Source organism: Phocoena phocoena, chromosome 17 (assembly GCF_963924675.1).
Source record: "Phocoena phocoena chromosome 17, mPhoPho1.1, whole genome shotgun sequence".
Taxonomy (NCBI): domain Eukaryota; kingdom Metazoa; phylum Chordata; class Mammalia; order Artiodactyla; family Phocoenidae; genus Phocoena; species Phocoena phocoena.
The window spans coordinates 64,897,295-64,920,011 of NC_089235.1; the positions used below are offsets into that span (position 1 = coordinate 64,897,295).

A 22,717-nucleotide genomic window follows, 5' to 3' on the forward strand; every position below is an offset into this window, starting at 1 on the left:
TTGATGATTATTACCTAGATATCGTGTGTTACATTGGGGGTTAGCAAATGGTGCTATTATGATTCTGTCTTTCCTTCTCCCTTATTAACCAAAACCTTCTATAGAAAGAAACTTCCTCTCATCAACTATACTCCATAAAAATTAAAAAAAAAAAAAAGAAACTGCCTCTCAACTCTTTGGTTACTTTACAGTTTGTAAAGGAAAGGCAGGATAAATGCTGGATTTCTTCCTATTTAAAGAAAAAATTTTTTTCACCAAAATAATGGATTGATTTTTTTGGTATCTTCAAAGGTGGCTGATGTTTTTTGTCTTTAATCTTTGTAAGCTCATGGACTTAAACACAGTTGACATGATTTGACCATTGAAGTTATTATTCTTAGTGATGCTCCAGTTCTCTCATCTTTGACCAGTGGGATCCTCTCCAGGTCGGCTTTGAACGAACCCTTTTGATACAACCCCGGTTGTCTGTGATAGTTCTCATTCTCTCTGGTCCAACAAGATGTTCCAGTCTTATCTTGTGTATTTCCTGTCCCAAAATGGAATCAGCCATTTCTCTAAAGGGTGTGGGTTTATTTTTGTGGGAAATGATACATTGACACTTAATCTGGGTGCTAGGTTCTCACTGTGGGTGGGTTGGTCATTGTTTCCAGGTATTAATGGATGTTATTTCCTCTCTTTCTCTCACCCTCTTCTTCTGAGTTATCAGTAAATCCCATCAACTCTACCAAACTGTATCTTGAATTGGTCTACTTTCCTTTGTCCATTGCTACAGCTATTACCCCAGTCCAAACTATCGTAGTCTTTTTCAGGCTACTGTAATAGCTCCCTTATTTGGTCTCCCTGTTTTCAGTCTCATTTCCTAAAGTCAGTGTCTACAAAGCAGATAGAGTGGTCTTCTCAAATCATTAAGTCAGATCATGTCATTTCCCTATTGAACTCCCGTAAAAAGCTTTCCACTGCTCTTAGAAAATCCAACTCCCTGCCATGTCCCTGAGATCTTTTGTCCTCTGGTCTAGGCCTCCCTCTCTTTTCTCATCTTATTTCCCCTTACTGTGTTCCAGCCACACTTGAGTGTGGCTTCTTTTTGTTATTTACACCTATCTCAACATTTTTCTTCTGGCCAGTCAGGAATACTGACCAGCATGGAATTCTTTCTCCAAGTCACCCTGTGACTGGCCCATTCACATCATTTATGTAGTAGATCTTCCTCCTTTCCCAGCTCTGTAACATTACCTCATTTTAGAGTTCTTTAAAGAACTTAACAGCTGATATCAAGTTCATTTATTTGTTTCTTTACCTTCCTCTAGACTGAAAATCCCCTGAGAGCAGGGATCTTACCTGTCTTCTTGTTCACCACTGTGCCCCTGGCACCTGGAGTGAAACCTAGCTTATAGTAGACACTTTATAATCCTTTGTGAATGGATGAGCAACAGCCTTGCAAATCAATCCAGCTTATTCTTTCTGTACCTTTTAAATATAAAGTAGCTTTCTTTGGCAGGAAAAAAGTTCGGGCGTTTTGGTTTTTCATATAGCAATGCTGTTATCAGTTCAGTACAGTCGTATGTGAAATACAGAAAGTTGGTTAGTAGTAAGTGTCTTTGAGATTATGCTATAAAATATAACTGTTACTCAGAAACTCCCAGTCAAGTCATCAAACAGATATTTGTTAAGCTGGTATCTTAGCACAATAGGTAAAAAAAAAAAAAAAAAAAAAAATCTACTGTAAACCTGAGTTTTCCTATATGGTAGCCACTGGGTACATGGGACTATTTAAATTAATAAAAATTAAATAACATCAAGAATTAATTTCCTCAGAAACGCTAGCCACATTTTAGTTCTCAATAATCACGTGGCCAGTAGTGACTACATTGGACAGCATAGATACAGAACATTTCTGTCATCATATTGGATCAGGTTGGACAGTGCTGCTATAAATCATTCATCTAGTCTTACTTTCTCACCTTTTTAAAATATAGAGATGGCCAAATCCTGGCTGCTGGGGGCAAATCGAACCATCTTCATTTGTGGTGCTTGGAAGCCAAACAGCTGTTTAGAATTATCCAGATGCCCACCAAAGTTCGAGCCATTCGCCACCTAGAGTTTCTTCCTGATAGTTTTGATGCTGGTTCTAATCAGGTTAGTAACATAAATGTTAGTAAAGTTGTACTTTTTTGGAAAGATCGTTATCAATTTCCGTACTATGTTAGGTCTCTTTAACTTGTAGCCTGATTGTTACAAGGTTTTGAAACTGCTGATAACTTGTAAAGAGTCTAAAACTGAAAAAATGGAAAAATCTTAGGTTCCGTATATTACTGATAACTTGCCCCTTTTCTAAAATCGGTATACTTTATGTCATACTTTATGGTTTACAGGCTGATTAAGCATGCTGTTTTTTATTGGATCCTTAAAGAATTCATTGAGTGTAGGCAGGGAAGGTATTCTCACCATTATACAGATTGTGACGCTGAAGCTTAGAAACACAAAGTGACTTGTCAACACTCCTTTAATTATAAGGATTAAAGGTAGGACTAGAACTGAAATGTTCTCACTTTGTTACGCTGTGTTCTATCTACCATAGCTGGCTGCCTCAATCCTATGAGACGTCTGCTCTATCTTGCCTTCGTTTACAATGCGCTCCCCCCGCCACACACCTTTTTTCTCTTTAATAGTCGAATAGTTGAACCTTAACTTTCTTATTTTAAATTATCTTGGGTGTTGCACATTAACAAATTGTGTGTGTGTGTGTTGTGTGTATTTATGTATAATATATGTGTGTATTATATCTATTTTAAGTTTTTTGAGTAGATAATGCTTTCACATGGTTGAAAACATAAAAAAATATAAAAAGGCATAAAGTGAAGTCTTACTCTTTTCTCGCATTTGCCCAGTTATTCACTCTCCTTAACCCACTGCTGTTGTATAATCTTATGTTTTTCCCATTTTTTTTACCTTGTTTTTTCCTAACTTAGTTTACCTTGACGATTTTCCTATATCAGTACAGAACTTCATTCTTTTTTACAGGTGTATAGGTTATTATAACCAGTCCTTTATTATTGGGCACTTAACCTGTTTTCAGTCCTCTTCTGTTACAAATGATGCTGCACTGAATAACATTTTTGTTTGTTTTTTGTTTTTGTAATTTATGTTTTGGCCGAGCCATGCAGCATGTGGGTTCTTAGTTCCCCAACCAGGGATCGAACCCGTGCCCCCTGCAGTGGAAGCGCTGGAAGCATGGAGTCTTAACCACTAGACCGCCAGGGATGTCCCTTTTTTTTTAATACACATAACTTTTGCACATGTCATTTTATACATCCTGTCTGTAGGATAAAATCCCAGAGTTAAAATAGTTGTACCAGGGTTAGGTGCATCTGTAATTTTGATAGATCTTGCCAAATTGCCTTCCAGAGAGGTTGCATCAACTGTGAATAAGAGGGTTTCCTACCATCTGACCCAGAGAAGAACATGCTGTTTATTTATTTACTTTTTATTTTTCTTAATAAATTTGTTTATTTATGGCTGCGTTGGGTCTTCATTGCTGTGCGTGGGCTTTCTCTAGTTCTAGTGAACAGGGGCTACTCTTTGTTGTGGTGCACGGGCTTCTCATTGCGGTGGCTTCTCTTGTTGTGGAGCACAGGCTGTAGGTACGCGGGCTTCAGTAGTTGTGGTACATGGGCTCAGTAGTTGTGGCTCACAGGCCTAGTTGCTCCGCAGCATGTGGGATCCCGGACCGGGGCTTGAACCCGTGTCCCCTGCATTGGCAGGCAGATAGATTCTTAACCACTGCGCCACCAAGGAAGCCCCAGAACATGCTTTCTAGGTTGTCACATTCAAACTGCCTCCAGCCACCTCTAGACTATGTCTTTCATGTAACGGGGGACATCAGCGTTTCACGAGATCACGTGGTGGCCCTGGGGAAAAGAACCTGTATGTGGACAAGGCAGCAGAGGGGTTTATTGTTTCATGTGTTGAAGCTTTTTTAGTATGTGTTTTTAAGTTCTAAGTTGTATGAGTTACAGCTAATTTTTTTTCCCCTTGAAAGACTAGCTTCCCTCCGACCCGCAGCCCGACTGCCCTTGCAGCTCGCAGACCTTCCCTCTCCACAGTCCAAATGCTAGTTACAACCGCGGGAGTCACAGGTTTGTGTGGGGCAGCAGGACAGGTGTTAGCTCTGGTCAGGCTGGGGATGGAGAAGAGAAACAAGCCCTCCACCTTCCTTGCTTCTGGCGGCCAGCGCGCAGTTAAGGTGAAGGACTGCCATCATCTGTACTCCCTCTGGAGGGATTGGTGGAGATGCGCCTGCCCGTGGGGAGGGCTGATTCTTAGGTGACCTTTCTGTAGTGTCCCAGGGTGGGCTCCTTACTGGTTCTGGGTAGAGCCAGGCTTATCTGGACCTGAACAGGGCGAATCTACATGAGCCGTAATTAGGGATTTTAAAATACATGACGGCTCTCTGCGAGTATAATCTCCTCTGACTGTCCTCCCTCCCCAACCAAAGAAAAGAAAACATATGTAAATACACACGTGTGTATGTGTGTAGTTTGACTTGCAGGCATCTGACTTTTTTAATTGAGGTGTAATTGACATAGAACATTATATTAGTTTCAGGTGTACAGCATGATGATTCAGTATTTGTGTACATTGCGAGATGATCAGCATAAGTCCAGTTAACATCTGAGACTTGACTCTTAAATGTGTTTTAGGAACTCATATGTTGTTTCCCTCTACTCTTAGGTTCTTGGAGTGCTCTGTCAGGATGGCATTATGAGATTTGTTAATATACAGACTTGTAAACTTCTCTTTGAAATTGGGAGCCTTGACGAAGGAATTAGTTCATCGGCAATTAGCCCCCATGGACGGTACATTGCATCTATTATGGACAATGGAAGTCTGAACATATATTCAGTTCAGACTTTAACAAAAGAAATAAATAAGGTATGTTATCAAGTAAACAGTATCTTTTTTCTTTTAAGATTTAAATGCTGTATCATCAAAAATAAAAACTCCGTGTTACACAAGCTTCTAACCTCCTTGCACCTTATCCATTTTCCTGGGTACGGTTTCTGCTCTTACCCCCAAAGCCACATCTCCAGATTTTTCTCACCCATGCTGCATCCCTAAATTGCTGTCTTCACAAAAGGCATCTGTTTGGAGTCCTTGTCCCATTCAGGGTGCCCCTCTGATCTGCTTCCCAAAAGAGGTCTTCAGTTCCAGTCTCTTCATTTCTGTCCCTTTCTTCCCATTGTTGTAGGCTAGACACCTTGGAGCACTACGTCTGTTTCTATTCCTGTATTTCGCAGATCTAGTCAACACTAAGTCCTGCAGTCCTTGAATCTGAGGTGACTCTGTATGTGCCGCCTGTTCTGTCTCCATATTGGCCATCCCCATGCTGGTGCTCACTTGCTGCTCTCGAATAACAGTAACTTAAACAAATATACCAAAACCCAGAGCCCTCAGTGCCCGCTCCTGCCCATCAGTCATATTTTATGGGGTTTTTTTAATTCTTTTTTTTATTCTTTTGCTTTTCTCCATCATCTTTTATATAACATTTTTCTTTTTTAAAATTATTTATTTTTGGCTGCATCGGGTCTTTGTTGCTGTGCGCAGGCTTTCTCTAGTTGTGGCTAGAGCTAGTAGTAGCTGAGGCTACTCTTCATTGCGGTGTGCGGGCTTCTCATCGCGGTGGCTTCTCTGTTGCGGAGCACGGGCTCTAGGTGCGCGGGCTTCAGTAGTTGTGGCTCACAGGCTCTAGAGCGCAGGCTCAGTAGTTGTGGCGCGTGGGTTTAGTTGCTCCGCGGCATGTGAGATCTTCCCAGACCAGGGCTCGAACCTTTGCCCCCTGCATTGGCAGACAGATTCTTAACCACTGCGCCACCAGGGAAGTCCCAATGTAACAGTTTTCTAAAATAATACTTTCATCACCGTTTCTAAAATAATGCTGTCTTAGTGGCTTCCTTCCTTTTGCCTGTTGCGTCGAGTCCACACTCCTCTGCTTGGCTCTCCAAGTCCTCTCTAATCTTGTCGTCTCTCCCTAATGTGTTTCCTCATACTTTCAGCTTCCCTCGTCCCCCGTAGACACCGTGCTCATTTCTACGTCTGTTATTACACTACTCGCCTCATCTAAAATATACTTCCCACTTCTCTTATGGTTATCTAAAACTCCCCCAGCTCGTTGTCGAGTCCAGTTGTCCTGTGGGAGCCTTTCCAGGTCTGGAATTGTATCACAGTAGCCCTGAGAGGGACTTCGGTGATCACCTAGTCTAACCATTTCGTTTTACAGGGGGAGCAGCTCATGCCCCAACCTAATGACGCAGCTAGTCCTTAGCAGGCCCAAGTGTTCTATTCTTAATATGATAATCTTGTTGCCATGTACTCGCTCCCTTTTACCTTTTTCTTTTCCAATTAGATAGATAAGAAGTTCTTATTACAGAGCAAAATCAAGATACAGATAAGCAAATAGGTCAACAAGTCTCACCATTCTTAGATGATGTTGAAATGTATGCCTACTCAGTCTTTTGCTCTGTGTGTGTAAATGTATACAGTCTACATGATTCACGGATTCTATAGTTGTGAGTTTGTTGGTGAAAATTTATCTGCAACTCTAAAATCAGTCCTCACCACATATTTACAGACATTTGCATGTGCAGAGCAGCAAGAAACTGGAGTTGCCTTCATGCAGGTTCCCCCCGAGGTCAGACAGCAGCACTCGGCCTTATTTCAGCTCTCCGTGGGAACAAGTGTCCTTCTCGTGGTCTGTTTAGTGCCACATGTTTCACATTCTTGTGATTTTTGTTGGTGATTTTGCTGTTTAAAATGTCCCCCAACCACAGTGTTGACGTGCTGTCTGGTATCCTAAGCACAAGAGGGCTGGGAGGCGTCTCAGGGAGAACATATGTGTGTTAGATGAGCTTCTTTCAGGAATGAGCTACAGCGCTGTTGGCATGAGTTCAGTGCTAATGAATCAACACTGTGCAATGAGCGTCTTTATTTATTTTTATTTATTTTCTCTTGGCAGCATTGGGTCTTTGTTGCTGCACATGGGCTTTCTCTAGTTGCGGTGAGTGAGGGCTACTCTTCATTGCGATGTATGGGCTTCTCATTGCGGTGGCTTCTCTTGGTGCGGAGCACGGGCTCTAGGCACGCGGACTTCAGTAGTTGTGGCTCACGGGCTCTAGAGCACAGGCTCAGTAGTTGTGGCACACGGGCTTAGTTGCTCCGCGGCATGTGGGATCTTCCCCGACCAGGGCTCGAACCTGTGTCCCCTGCATTGGCAGGCGGATTCTTAACCACTGCGCCACCAGGGAAGCCCCACATTATTCATTCTTAATGAGAGTTGTTAGCCTAGCTGAATTTTGTAAGAGCTAGATAAATGTTATTAATAGAAACAAAGATCTGAGAAAAACCAAGGTAAGCATGAGTCATTGGCTTCCTCTCTGTTATTTGTTAAGCAAGTTGAGGTCATATTGACCAGAAAAGCTAGCTTATAACAGAAGAAGGATAATTTTTTTTTTTTTTGGACGTATTACCAGCACCACCAGTGCTATTCCGGGCCTACAAAATGCTCAGGTTTATGCAAAACTTATTACCCGTGTCTCATTCCTTCAAGTCCTATTTTCTTGCCATTGGAGAATTTCTGCTATTGTGTTAATAATAAGTAAGCTAATTCCTATTTCTCTGTTGAAGTTTTAACACTCCTAAGGTGTGGCAATTCAGGTCATATCTCAGGCTCCAACTTCCGGGAGATTCCTTCATGGAAGAACCATGAAAAATGTGGCACTAGAATAAATATTACAATAAAGATATAGAAGAATGGACTGAGGTTAGAAGATAGTTCAGGGATATTAAAGATGGGCAATATTCAGAAATCAGACCACTATTAATTACATTTCATAGGTAAAAAATTAAATCATAGAGTAAGTGGTCATTGTACTTTATTTTGGTCAGAGTTATTGTTATTATATTTTGTATTATCCTGTACTCTTTCTAGATGTGAATAAATACCAATGTATCCTAGAAAAACACTATTAAAAAACCCTTACAGATGCAGTTGAAACTTCAAATACTTTTCAAAATAATTTTAAAACAAATAAAAATGCAATATCAATGCCATGTGTATTACCTGCTCTATACATTTTACAGTGTTAGTGTCGTACATACTGCAGTTGACAATAGGGAATATTTTCTTGGTCTCCTATAATAGGCTGCAGGTTTCAAAAGCAGCAGTCCTGAACTTTTGGAGGCAACGTGAGAAAAATCTCTGTTTGAAACCTCAAAGTAGTCTTTTTATAGTCTGTTATTTAAAAAGAGTCAAGGTGTTTGCTTTGTTCTGTTTATTTCTTTGGGGGACGAAGGGGGAGGAGGTCAGAAAAGTTTGTTTTCTGCTTCAGAGAGCTTTCCCAAAGAGTGGTGATTCACTTCCATCGTACGTCATCATGGAAGCCCACTGTTCTGGCTTTCATGACAGCTTGAATTCAGGGTGATGTGTGTAATATTTGTCTTTCTGAAATCTAATATGTTCATTTGGACATTTGGGGTATATTGTGTTCTTATTCTCATATGCAAGGAATTGGCACTTTGGCTTCAAGAAAAATTATTTAAAAATCACAAATCCACCTTGTCTTTGATCTGGATCTGGGCTAATTACTAAGGGAACATTCAGCAGTAATGGTCTCGAACCTTTAAAACACCCTGTGAAAGTCATTTTACTTGAATCACACTTAGAACTCAGAAAGCCGGAGCTATATTATCTACTTATTTTCTTTGAACAATGAAGACCTTTTTATTTCAAAGAGAGTGTTATTCACAGAGAAAATGTCTTAGTGAATCATTTTACCTTAAGTAAATTGAAGTTCTTGGAGGCTTATTTTCCTGTTTGATGAGCCCCATAAAAATGAGGGTTTGGCATCTAAGTCGTGCTTTCTGCCCTGCCTCTGAAGCTGTTGATGCAGTCAGGGACTGACAGCCGTCTCCGTGTAGATTAGAAAATGTAACCAAGGACAAGGCAGGGGTCCCCTGCTTTCAGAGGAAAGTCATGTGACAGTTTCCCTCAAAGAAATTTCACCTGAGCCCAAAGAATGTTAGGGTGCTTCTCTCAGCATTCTAGAGGGCCCTGTGTGTAACTGGGCCTTCTCTGCAGCAGATTACCGCCGTACTATTCACTTTATCATACAGGTGTAAAAAATGGATTGATACTGTATGATTGAGGCCAGCTTTCAAGGAATAACTAAATTCTGTTTGTTGTTAATCGTGATCTTTATTACGTTGCTCAAAGGAATTGGGCAGAAATTTGCTTTGATTCGTTAATCAACAAGGAAACATTCTTGGACATTTTATTTACACTTTTTGCCTGAGGATAATTATATCTATTAAGGCATATTACTAAATTGAGCAAAATACATTTTGTAAATTATGTGTTAACAGGTCTATTTTCCAAGGATAACCACTGGATTCCCCCCCCTCTCTTTTAGCCACCTCCTCCTTTAGTGAAAGTGATTGAAGATTTGCCTAAGAGGAAAGTAAATTCTGGTGATCTTAAGATGAAAGTAACATCAGGAAGAGTACAGCGGCCAGCAAAATCAAGGGAAAGCAAAATACAGGCTAGAATATTAAAACAAGACCTGACTGGTAATTTTGAAAATAAAGAGGTAAGACTATATTAAACATTTGTTTGTCATGGCTCTGCTGTAGACAAGTCGTGTGATTTCTAGACCATCATCATTCTTCCTTCTCTTAGGAATTAAAGGAAAATTATGGAAAAGAAGCAAGTTGTAACTGAAATTATAACATGCTTTTAAAACTTTTTAATATAAAATTAATACATGTTTATGTTTTTTTTTTAAAGTCAAATAAAACAGTATAGAATTGCAATTTCCAATATGCTAGCCACTAGTCACATGTGGCTAATCTGATTTGAGATGTGGTATATGTGTGAAATACACATCAGATATTGAGATTTTATTATGAACAAAAGAATGTAAAATATCTTTTTTAAAATTGAAGTGTAGTTGATTTACAGTATTATATTAGTACAAAATAGTGATTCAGTATTTTTATAGATTATACTCCACTTAAAGTTATTATAAAATATTGGCTATATTCCTGGTGCCGTATATCCTTGTAGCTTCTTTATTTTATACATAGTAGTTTGTACCCCTTAATCTCCTACCCCTAAAGAATGTACAATATCATATTAATTAATAATTTTATGCTAATTATATGTTGAAATAATATTACATTGGGTTAAATAGATGTATTAAATTTGATTTTTACCTGCTGCTTTTGACTTTTTTTAACATGAAACTTAAATTATATTCTTTAAGAAAACTTAAATTACATTTGTCTCTTGCTTATCTGTTAGACAATGCTAGTATAGAGGTTGTAAAGGGAAAAGAACAAAAGCATACTTTTCTTCCTCCCTGTGCCCTAGCCCACTCTTCATTGCACTCCCCAGAGGTGACCATTGTTAATAGTTGTTGATGGGACTTCCCTGGTGGCGCAGTGGTTAAGAATCCACCTGCCAATGCAGGGGACACGGGTTCGATCCCTGGTCCGGGAGTATCCCACATGCCGCAGAGCAACTAAGCCCGGGGCCACAACTACTGAGCCCATGTGCCACAACTCCTGAAGCCCGTGCACCTAAAGCCTGTGCTCCATGACAAGAGAAGCCACCACAACGAGAAGCCCGCGCACAGCAACAAAGACCCAACGCAGCCAAAAATAAAACAATAAAATAAAATAAAATTTAAAGAAAAGATAATTGTTGATATCCTTTCAGAAGTTTTCTGTGTATAAACATAATGTATATCTGTGTCTGTTACCTTTTTAAAATATTTTTACATAAATGGAATCATACTATAGCACTGTTTTATAACTTGTTCTTATCACTTAACAGATTGAATATCTGTTTATATTAGTGCATGTAGTGCTACAACATTCTTAAAATATTTGCATAGTATTGCATTTATGGTTATAACTTAATTTATCTCACTAGGACTCTGCTGACCGGCATTTAGGTTGTATCGTCAGTCTTCTGTTAATACAATCTGGTGCAGTGGATATTCCTAGAACATTGGAACAAACGTATCTGTAGAAGTAGAATTTTTAAGTCAGAGCATGTACATAAAAATTTTGATAGTAGAATTACCTATTTCAGTCAGTTTTATTCTCTTCTTTGTATGTATTTTCTTAATTTTCTGCAAAGAGCATATATTGCTTTGGAATTGAAAGAAAATATGCACATTAATAGACAACCTGCTAATACTTTCAAGGACTTTCAAAACTTTTTATTGACAGTTAATCAATCATATGCATAAAAATGCACAGCTCAGTAAATTTTTACAGACTGAATACACCTGTGTTATCAGCACCCTGATCAAAAAATGGACCATTCCCAGCACCCTAGAAGCCCCTCTGCTGCTCCCTTCCAGACACTTGCCCCCTTACCCCAAGCATCACTACTCTCCTCCCTTTTAACACCGTAGATTATTTCTGCCTTTTTTTGTACTTATGTTCATTGGCTCATTCAATTGGTACTCTTTTGTTTCTGGCTTCTTTCATTTAACGGTATTTTGGAGAGATCCATGTGGTCGTAAACCATTCACTCACAGCTGTATAGAATTCCGTTGAGTGAATAAACCATGCTTTATCCATTCTGCTATTGGTAGGCATTTGGGTAGTTTTCTAGGTTTTTTTGCTATTAGAAACAGTGCTGCTCTGAACATTCTAAGGCATCTTTGTTGAGCATAAGGACATGTTTCTGTTGGGTGTAAACCTAGGAATGGAATTACTGGCATATGGGCTATGCATATGTTCAACTTTAGTAAATACTGTCAGATAGTTTCCCAGGTGGTTGATTTAAACAATCCATATTCCCACCAAGAGGTATCTGAGGGTTCCAGTTGCTTCATATTCTTAGCAACTGTTGGTATTTTTCACATTAATTTTAACCTCTTTTCTTCTATAAGCAGTTTTAAAATGTGAAACTTCCCTCAAAAGAAGAATGTGTAAAGTGTTGTCTACCAGGGAAGTTCATTAGAAACTCAGTGCCCAGGGTTTTTACTGGAGGCTGGTTATAGGCACCCTTGCAAAATTCCAGACTCCACAAGGAAAGCAGGTGCTCAACATAAACCACAGTGTACAGTTTAGGCACGGTGAGCCGCTCCTGTTCGTTCTGGAGATAGTGGGAACTTCCTCAAAATCCAGATATCTGGACACCAGACAAGGGCCAACCTTCAAGTGGGCCTTTCTAAGGGTAGCAGTCACGGACCTGCCATGTTAACTCTTTTCTGGACATATTCATATCCACATTAAGAAATAGAGTATTCCCAGTAGCTCTGAAGTCCCCTGTTTGCTTGTCCCCTGTCCCACATTTCTCTCCCTGTCCCATAGATGTAACCGTTGTCCTCACTTTTGCATTATGTCCTTGGCTTTCCTTATAGTTTTATCGCCTCTACAATGTAACCCTAAACAAAATACTGTTTAGTTTTAAAAAAAACTAAGCAGCAGGCACAAGCCTAGCTGTGTAAAGGTTGGGCGGTATTGACCCTATTAGTTGAATGTGTTTCTGAGACATGGTCTGGCTTTAGCTTTCCTGAGAGTTCACAGGAGCCTTTTCTGAGAAAACTAGCGTGGGCATGGTGATGATTGACTTCTGGGAAATAAAAGTGACACCACGGTCAGGGCATCTGGCAGCCCTTAGTCTGGATCAAAGTTGGAAGCCCTACAGAAATACTGTCTGGGAGTGGGCGGCTTCTAAAAACCCGTAGCCAGTTCTAAGGAGTAGGTCAAAGTAGAGTACTTCTATGGGTGAAATGCCTGTCCTCAACTGATCGTGGCATCAGGACATGGAAAGGGAAGTAGGACCTTCATCAGCTCATGGTGAAGACAAACAGATGAAACTCAGGCCAATCCCCCTGGGCATTCTGACCTTTGTTTAAAGAGGCTTCAATGGCAGCAGGTGTCTTGGTGACGACAGTGAACAGAGACAGTGAACGTGTCTCTTTTATGGATCGCATGGCTCCAGTCTGGGCTAGTTGCCCTTAATGTCTGGTACATCGCTCTCCAACGGGGATCTTCATTCACCATCATCTTGGGCTGTCCCTCACCTCCCTCTTACACTTTGATTACCTGTTTCTTATGTGGTGAAAAGAGCACTGAACTAAGTCAGAAAATGTGGCTTTGAGTCTTGAGCCAAGACTCAACAGATCTGTGATCTTAAGCAAGTTGCTGAACTTCTCTGACCTTCCCATTTTCTCAAAGAAAGGAAGACAAAACGTCTCATCTGTTTCATATAGTTTTTAGGCTTAAACGAGATAATCTATGAAAATGGCTTTATGATCCTAAAATCTATAAAATGTTTTTCCATTAAGATAAAAATTGACTTAAAAGTGCAAAAAAATAAAAGAGATGGAAGGATCAAGAGAGGAAAAAATTATCCAGATGCATTGCTCTTGCTACAGGGATTGACAGAGGACAGCCCATGGGCCCGATCTGGCTACTCAGGCTAAGGATGATTTTTATATTTTTAAATGATTGCATTTTAAATGGTTATGTAAGTACCTGCATAATATGCTTGATTCTGCCTCTTGACCCACAAAGCCTAAAATATTTACTTTCTGACCTTTGACAGCAAAAGTTTGTCAAACCCTGTTACAGGGTAAAAAAATATGTCATAAACTTTATCTGCTGTGTATATGCATACTCAAGAGAGAGAAAGATTGTGTGTGTGTGTGTGTGTGTGTGTGTGTGTGTGTGTGTGTGTGTGGAGAGTTCCATGATATAAAATGTATTTTACTGTGTATTGTGTTCCAAAGTTGGAAAGCCACTGTGGACTAGATTACCTTTTCAGTTTTAAGATTATGTCACTTATTGATACTATTTTTTTTTCTTTACAGAATGAATTTTCAGATGGATTAAACAAAAAGCGTTTACAAATCTTATTAAAAGGCTATGGTGAATATCCAACGAAATACAGGTAAAATTTAAATTCTTGCATGTTAAATCAATCTTATTCCCCTAACTTTTCTTGGTTAAAATTATGTTTTAATTTCAGAATGTTCATTTGGCGCTCTCTGCTACAGCTGCCTGAAAATCATACTGCATTTAGTAACCTTATAGATAAAGGTATTCATGTGGCATTTCTCAACCTCCAGAAGAAATACCCCATCAAAAGTAGGAAACTACTCAGAGTATTACAGAGGTATGTACGTTCAGTATTTTGCAGCAATGTGTATCTCCCCCAAGATATTTATTAATTACAAATGGGAAAATGGTGATTTCATAGTAGAGAAACTTAGCAGACACCTCCTTAACCAAGTAATCAGATTTAAAATCACCAGTAATAAATCCTATCCGTGTGTTGCACATCACTTTTGTGGTATTTTTGCCGAAAACTTATAACCTCAGTCTAATCGTGGGAAAACAGACACACCCGAATTTCACCACATTTACCTTCTTTATCATTTTTCATCATGTGAATGTATTATTTATTCAAATAAATTTTAACAAGCTTTTCTGGTCTTTCCTTATTTTATTCACAGAACCCTCTCCGCATTAGCTCACTGGTCCACCATCTTTAGTGATACACCGTATCTTCCACTTCTGGCATTTCCATTTGTAAAATTGTTCCAGAACAACCAGCTCATCTGTTTTGAAGTTGTTGCTACTCTTATAAGTAAGTAAATGAGTAAATAATGAAACCAAGAGTAGATACTTACACATTTTCCGATACCTTTGCAACGTTTAACAATTCTAGTGTGAGACAGTCAGACGTAGAGCATAAAATGGAGAGTTTGGACATTTATACATAAATAAACCTTTTTACTTACAATGAAGTTTGGATGGTTGCATTTTAGAAGATACTGTTACAGGCTAGATTTTGTTGGTAAGAAGGAAGCAGATGTTTCACTTATTGAAAGTCAGTTATTATTCATACGACTGCAGTGAGGATGTAAAGCATTTAGCACACAATGCGTATGCGGCAGGTGTTGGCAGGCACGTTCTCATCCATAGCTAACATTTAATGAGAACTTTCTGTGTACCAGGTACCATTCTAAGTGTTTTGCCTTTACTAACTCATTTAACTGTACAGCAGTCCTGTAGGGTAGGTGTTATATATTATTATTCCCTTTTTATAGTTGAGGAAACTGAGGCACAGAGAGCTTAAGTTCCATGATTAGGTTAATGACAGAAGAAGGATTTGAACCCAGGCACTCAGAACCTATAGCTGTACTCCCTTTGTGTTACTGCCTCATCATTATCATCTACACTAAAAAGTGAGTCATTTTTTTTTCGCATTAGTAAAATCAGCTAAATGGTTAATGAACTGGATCCAAATTAAACCAACACTGGTTTAACAAAAATAACATTTTTGTATGTATTTTTCTTGTACAAAGGAGATAAGCACTTAACTATAACAATAAAATTCTGAAAAGTAGAAATAAAAAGATCCCAGCATACATATTGTGAATATTTTAGTTCTCTTTACAGATTTTCGTTCATTTTATTATGCTGTATTTGCTTTAGTAAGTTTTTACCAGTCATTGGAGGAAATATAGGAAAATATACAAAAGAAAAGAAAATTCATGACTATTCCTCTTCCTCAGAAACAATCTTGATGATATGTTAATGAATTTCTTTTAAGAGCATTTCCCTAAATCATTAAATATCTTAAAAAATATAATTTATTGCCTATATAATATTTCATCTTATACCATAATGTATCCCCCAACTGTTAGACTTCTAGGGTTTTTTATTTTTATAATTATACTACTTTTATTTCATATATATACATTTCTCTTACTTGTATACACTTTGTAAACATTTTATTGTTTATTGTAATTCTATAATGTACATGGTCTATTTTAATGTTTTATTGTTGGACATTTAGGTTGTTTCTAATTTTTATGTATTAAAAGTAACAATGTTGTGACTAGCCTCAGATTCATAAATTTATAATAATTTCTTTTGGTTGGAGTCCTAGAATTGGTATCATTAGGTCATAAAATATGAATATTCTAATTGATTCCACTAAAGGGTAGTTTACCCTGTCAATAACACTAAAGAGTTTTAAAAGGAAAAGAAACAAGAACAAAAGATGAACAATCCAATTTAAAAATGGGCAAGGGCTTGAATGGATGTTTCTCCAAAGAAGATGTACAAATGAGCTACTGAGCCCATGAAAAGATGCCCAGGATCATTAGTCATTAGGGAAATGCAGATCAAAACCACAGTGAGACACCACTTCATACCTACTAGGATGGCTGTAATTTAAAAGAAAATAAGTGTTGGCAAGGATGTGGAAAAATTGTAACCTTTGTACATTGCTGATAGAAATGTAAAATGGTGCAGTCACTGTGGAAAACAGTTTGGTGGTTCCTCAAAAAGTTAAACATAGAATTACCATATAACCCCACAGTTGTACTCCTAGTGATATCCCCCAAAAAATTGAAAACAGAGACTCAAATAGATACTTGTATACAAATATGTTTGTGGAGCATTATTCCCAATAGCCAAAAGATGGAAACAACCCAAATGTCCATTAACAGATGAATGGAGAAACCATATCTGTATATATACAGTGGAATATTATTCAGCCATAAAAAGCAATGACATTCTGACGCCTGCTACAACATGGATGAGCCTTGGAAACATGTTTAGTGAAAAAAGCTAGACACTGAAGGACAGGTTTATGTGAAATTTCTCACATAGGCACAGAAAGTAGATCAGAGGTTACCAGGGCTGGGGAAGTAGGAATGGGAAGTTAATGCCGAATAGGTACAGAGTTTCTGTTTGGGAAACGATTCTCTTCTGAAACTGAAATCTAAATCTAAAAGATCCATGACAGTCAGCATGAGTAGCTATGGATTTTCATCAAGGGTCTCAAACTAGTTTTATTCAATAAACTGAGCTTCAGCTAAATGTTAGCCCTGCTTTGGGATAAGCCATTGTCTTGGCTTTCAGGTTACAGTCTAGTTGGGGCCAAGAAGAAATCGTGAAGGAATATAGTTACTTCTATGTATAACTTGGAATATGTTTATAAAAATCATTTTTAAGCACTCTTTAGAGTTCCTCTTATAACCAGGAGGAAATTCTTCAGGTTTAGTGAAGGGTCTCCACACGATGTCCATTTCTCTTGATTCTCCTCTCAGTCAATTCTGTCTCTAGGTCCTCTACCCCATACTTCTGTGTGGTGGCACCTAGCAGAATACAAGAGGAGATGTTTACTGTATAAAACAGGGTTTCCCTCTTGCTTAATTGAAAAGTTGTTCTATTGATGAAGATTAAATATAAGAGGGCTTTGTGTATGTGTGTGGTGTTTTAAAATTCCCAAAACTAGCAGTGTCTGGGACATCATAGGTACTTACTTAGGAGAGGTTGGATTTTTCTGTTAAAGTTAACTTATTAAGAGCATAACTTATTATAAGCATAAGAGCATAACTTATTAAGAGCATAACTTATAAAGAAGCTGAAATGTTTCTTTTAAAGCTTAGTTTTTGCAAGATTTTATTTATGACTTAAATATTAACTCAAATCTAAATACGTAACTAATAAATGAAATAATGGAATAAACCATATGTAATCCAATATTCTGATCAGACCATTTGCTAATTTGAGAAAGATCTTATTGTCAAAACATGAAACCCCAGCTCAGTATTTAAAATAAAAAATCTGAATTTAATAATTATGGAAAGTTGTGGTGGTTAGACATAGGTTCATTGAGCAATGAAACTGATCATCTTCCTAGGGTTTTGGGAAAAGAATGTTTTGGGGGTTGTGCTGGTTACTACGTGAGACTGAGTTAAAGTCAGCCTTAGAAGCCTCTTTAGTGGAATGGATTCTCCTTTCTATTGGCTGACTTTCAGAGGACACTGCTGCAGCTGTCACTGATTGGTTGGTTTTCAAAGTCAAGTTTACTGAAACAAGTTGTCATTGATCAGTTAGATTTAAAACCAGTCCTGGTGACTGCCTGTTACCATGGCTATAGAACAGTCTTTTCCTAGAAATGGGACTCTTTAATTAGGAAAGAATTTTAGTAGATTTGAGGAGATTGCCATTTAACATGGATCACATTTTATCAAAGACTTAAATAGGGACCTTTTTGAGGAGGGTCATTTTGTTAACCAGGAGAAATCTAAATACACGCGGCACACAAGCCAGCAGGAAGCAGAGCCTCATAGCTGCCACCAGGAATACTTCGGGAAGGTTGGTTTGTTTTAGTTGACACTTTCTCATTGACTGCTCTGAAGAAACGGGAATATTCTATAAGCCTAAAATACCGCGGTAACATGATGGAGTTTTAAAATCTATTGTTCTAGAGTTTAAAGAGTTATGTTTTCCTTATTAATGGGCATGTTGAGGATATAAAGAGTGGATACATTTAAGAACTGCGAAGCTCTTTGATGATATAGAAAGGTAAAGGTAAATTTTCAATTTTTTTCTTCATAGTCAATTGGTGTCAACACTGGTTTGAATATTTTCCTAATCCTCCTATCAATATTCTTAGTATGATAGAAAATGTTTTGGCATTTCATGACAAGGAACTCCTGCAACACTTCATAAATCATGATATAACTTCCCAGGTAAGAAACGTAAGGTTTTTAGAATAACAACTTATTTTGGAAGCTAACATTGGTTCTGGTATAAATAAGACGGTATTTTCTTGAAAGAATATAATAAACATTACTACTGTTATGCTTTTAATAGTATTCCATTTTTTTCTTCATTAAACTGCTTTCCTGAAAGTCTGTAAAGAAGAGCCCAAATTAGAGTAGTTCTTTCCATAGTTATATTCTTAATATAATGATTTTAGTATCTAAACCAAATGAGCATATTAGCAATGGCTGTTATGACTTTTCCCTCAAGAACTAATACATTTTTTCTTATTTATTTTAGCTGTATGCCTGGCCTCTTCTTGAAACTGTGTTCTCGGAAGTACTGACCAGAGAGGAGTGGCTAAAATTATTCGATAATGTCTTTTCCAACCATCCTTCATTCCTCCTGATGACTGTTGTGGCCTACAACATATGTTCTAGAGCTCCTTTGCTCAACTGTAATCTTAAAGATGATTTTAAGGTACATATCCTTGTTCTTAAGTAGTGGCTCTCAAATTTCATTTATTTCAGTTAAAAATCCACGTATTTATTGAGTACCTACTATATGTCAGGTACTGGTGCCAGGTGGTAAGAATATAGCGGAGAATAAGTTATACCACTGCCTCCTGGCCCTTACATAGCTGTAGTCAGTCATAGCTTGACTACTAGTCCCAAAATCATAGCTTCGGAGAAGAATCATGATAACATTGGAGTTTTGTGCTTTTTGCCTGTTTAAAGGATGTTTAACAGTTGGGTCGTTGTTTATTCTGTGCATGATTTTATCAGTGACCCAGCTGGTCTGCGATAATCTGGATGCTTATTACACATGCAGAATGGGAACTAGGAGAATTTTGAGGCCAGTGGCTGAAAGAAAGCGTTAGAGGTAGTTTTTAAAGGGAGAGGTTCTTTTGGTAACAGGATGAATTAAGTTGGTTTTGTTTGTTTGTTACTTATTTTGTGGTTCCTATCAAATTAAACTCTATTTGTACTTCATGATCACAAGATGTGTACATCTATGTATGGATGTGTGTATATATATACTAGAATTTGGCTCTACCAGCAGAACAAGATAATGTGGAAACATGTCAGATATTTTTTAAAAATCAAGGTTATTTTCAAAGGCTAGTTTAGTTTTGAATTTACTTATTTTGAATTTTGAAGAAAAAAATTCCAGTAGAAGAATTTATTTCGTTGTTGAAGCAGTCTTCTCTTATGAAGGAAGCCTTCATTTTGAGTTAACATTTTAAAAGTTTTATTTCAAAATTTCATAATGTGGTTGTATAAATTTATTCTTTTAAATATGAAACTGGATCTTCACTTTAAAACTTGGGTTACGAAACGCTTCAGTGAATTTGCAAAAAAAAAAAATCCTCTTAAAGATAAATTCACATTTACGTGTTTAAACTCGTTTTAGTTCTACCTTAATTGCTTTACTAGGTCAATCTCAATTTAAACACGAAGTTTTCTTACAGTATTTTTTTCACCATCGGAATAACCTGGATATAAGTGCTGTAATTAGAGAAGTTTATCGTCTCATGGATACCACGCCCACTGATATTCATCCAGACAGCATGCTTGATGTTTTTGTGGCACTGACAAAAGGGCAATACCCAGTATTTAATCAATATCCAAAGTTTATTGTGGACTGTCAGACACAGGAACGAGAAAGAATAAGGGATGATGAACTGGATTACTTAAAAGAGAGGTAATCATGCAACGGTTGTTCTTTGATAAAAACAAAATCTCTTATAAACAAAATTTTTATGAAAAAGACATGTAAATTATTAAGTTGTATAAAATCAGAGTTTGAAGGATGGAAATATCTTTAAAGGTATTCTTGCATATGGAAGTAAAACAGTTACATGTTAATGAGGTATACATTTTGTGTTTTGTTCGTTCTTGGACTTAAATTACTCAGTTTTCTTATTTGCGTTTTGTTATAATAATAAATATTATCTACTCTAGGCAGGCAGTTGAAGACATGCAAGCTGAAGTAGACCAGCAAAGAGTTGAAGATGAAGCTTGGTACCAAAAACAGGAACCGCTTCGTAAAGCTGAAGAAACGAGGAGAGAAACGCTCTTACAAGAGGAGGAGATGATGATACAGCAAAGACAAAAGTATGTTTAACACTTTGAAAAAAGCTGGACATCTGAGTTATTTTAATAATTTTTATTTCTTTCATTATTATGAAATTATATATAATTATATACAGTTTCACTTGGTATAGTATTACCCAGCTCTGCTATTTCCATTAAACAAATGTTTAAGCTAACAAAAAGAAATTATAATACATTTTTCAAAAAATTGGCATATAGTAAACTAATTCTAAAGCTATACTGGGTATAATATAACTTGCTCTGATTATTCAGAAGTAATACAAGATCTAAGGTACCTTTTATGGTGGGCAGAAATGCCTTGCAACACAATACTGGGTAAACCATCTTTAGTGGAGTATAATTTTTTAAATTGTGTTTTAAACATATCTGTGTGACCTGAAAATGAAACATAAGGAGGAGATGATGTCTCATTGTACATTTCATACTTTGGAGGACAGGGAAAGAAGTATTAAATGCTTATTCAATAATACATTAATAAGGCAAAATGTTTAAATTAGTTAAGATCATGGGATAAGCATTGAGATTAAGGCTAATTGTTGGGAAAATCACTTCTGTAAGTGTTTGTTGATTCTTATTTTTGGATAGGACTATGAAACAGATTTCTGGTGTGAATTAAAAAAAATTACTGAACTGAGCCATCAGCCTTCTAAAATTCTAAAAGAATAAGCATACATAATCTTTGGTAACATTGGAGTATTCGGGGGCCGCCTTTTCTCAGATAAAGGATATTAATTGTATTGAGGTGATCTGAGTAGTGGACCTGTTAAAGAGAATTTTTGAGTATGAAGAAATAGCCAACTGCATGTGGACTTGTCATTTTCATGAATGCAGGCTTGTTTTGTAACTGAGCGTTTTCATTTATATATTATAAAAACCCATGTTATGATGGCACCAGTTGAATTGGGAAAGCGGACCAAAGTAGGTGGCAGGCCTTTCATTGTTGTGAAACATAGTATTTTTCCATTTAAATATATATTGGGAAATGATTTTATTTATTCCTCTTGATGTATTTTGTGTTTAAGACTAGCTGCTGTGAAAAGAGAGTTGAAAGTAAAGGAAGTGCACTTACAAGATGCTGCAAGAAGGCGCCTTCTGCAGCTTCAGCAAGAACAGTGTGAAATGGAGCTAAGAAGACTGGATGATGAAGTTGAGAGAAAGGTTTATTATTCTTAGTTTTCATACATTATCTCCATTAACTCTTATTTAAATGTAACAAACACCTTCAAGTTAAATAATATTCCTAGAATTCACAAGGGATACTAAACAGCCCCTTTAGTTTTATGTAATTCTGCCCTGCCCCCAGCTATTCTTATTCTCTTTTATATTTCATTGATGGTTAAATGTTTTAGAAATGCCAGGAAAATGGGTCAGGTTGACGAGTGTTCTTGATGACTGTCTCTTTTAGAGAAGTATCAATTAAGCATGAAGTTAATTGCAAAGTAAGGGAAATGCTCCTTTTTAATATAAAAATTTACATATCGCCAGTCTGGAAAGATTTCCATATAAAATATATGGAGTTAAAATGGACCTTCTCCACTCTTCTCTCATTTCATCCCCAGAGATACATTATTTTAAAATGGCTATATATCTTACTCTTTTTTATGGTTGCATAGTATTCCATTATATGGACATGTCATAGTTTACTTAACTAATCCTTTGCTGTTGGACATTTAGGTTGTTTGCAGTATTCTGCTGTACAAAACACTGCTAGATTGTACATTCTCGGTACAAATCTTTGAGTAGTTGCACACATATTTTTGTTGAATAAATTCCAAGGTATGCCAGATTGTCCTCCAAAAATGAATCCACTTAGGTATTTTAAGAATATAAGAGTACGGGCTTCCCTGGTGGCGCAGTGGTTGGTGGTCCACCTGCCGATGCAGGGGACGCAGGTTCGTGCCCTGGTCCGGGAGGATCCCGCGTGCCGCGGAGTGGCTGGGCCCGTGGGCCATGGCCGCTGGGCCTGCGCGTTCAGAGCCTGTGCTCCGCGGCGGGAGAGGCCACGGCGGTGG

General features: G+C 37.6%; 1 protein-coding gene across 1 annotated transcript in view; it reads left to right on the forward strand.

The window, feature by feature from the left end:
• The window catches only part of TBC1D31 (TBC1 domain family member 31), a 60,534-nt gene that overhangs the window by 19,647 nt on the left and 18,170 nt on the right, over nucleotides 1–22,717 (forward strand). The window contains 11 exon segments of the mRNA XM_065895100.1: nucleotides 1,977–2,136; nucleotides 4,732–4,932; nucleotides 9,465–9,641; nucleotides 13,890–13,969; nucleotides 14,048–14,194; nucleotides 14,535–14,668; nucleotides 18,442–18,575; nucleotides 18,889–19,068; nucleotides 20,060–20,292; nucleotides 20,553–20,705; nucleotides 21,728–21,863. Of these exon segments, the coding sequence (XP_065751172.1) occupies nucleotides 1,977–2,136; nucleotides 4,732–4,932; nucleotides 9,465–9,641; nucleotides 13,890–13,969; nucleotides 14,048–14,194; nucleotides 14,535–14,668; nucleotides 18,442–18,575; nucleotides 18,889–19,068; nucleotides 20,060–20,292; nucleotides 20,553–20,705; nucleotides 21,728–21,863 (1,735 nt within the window).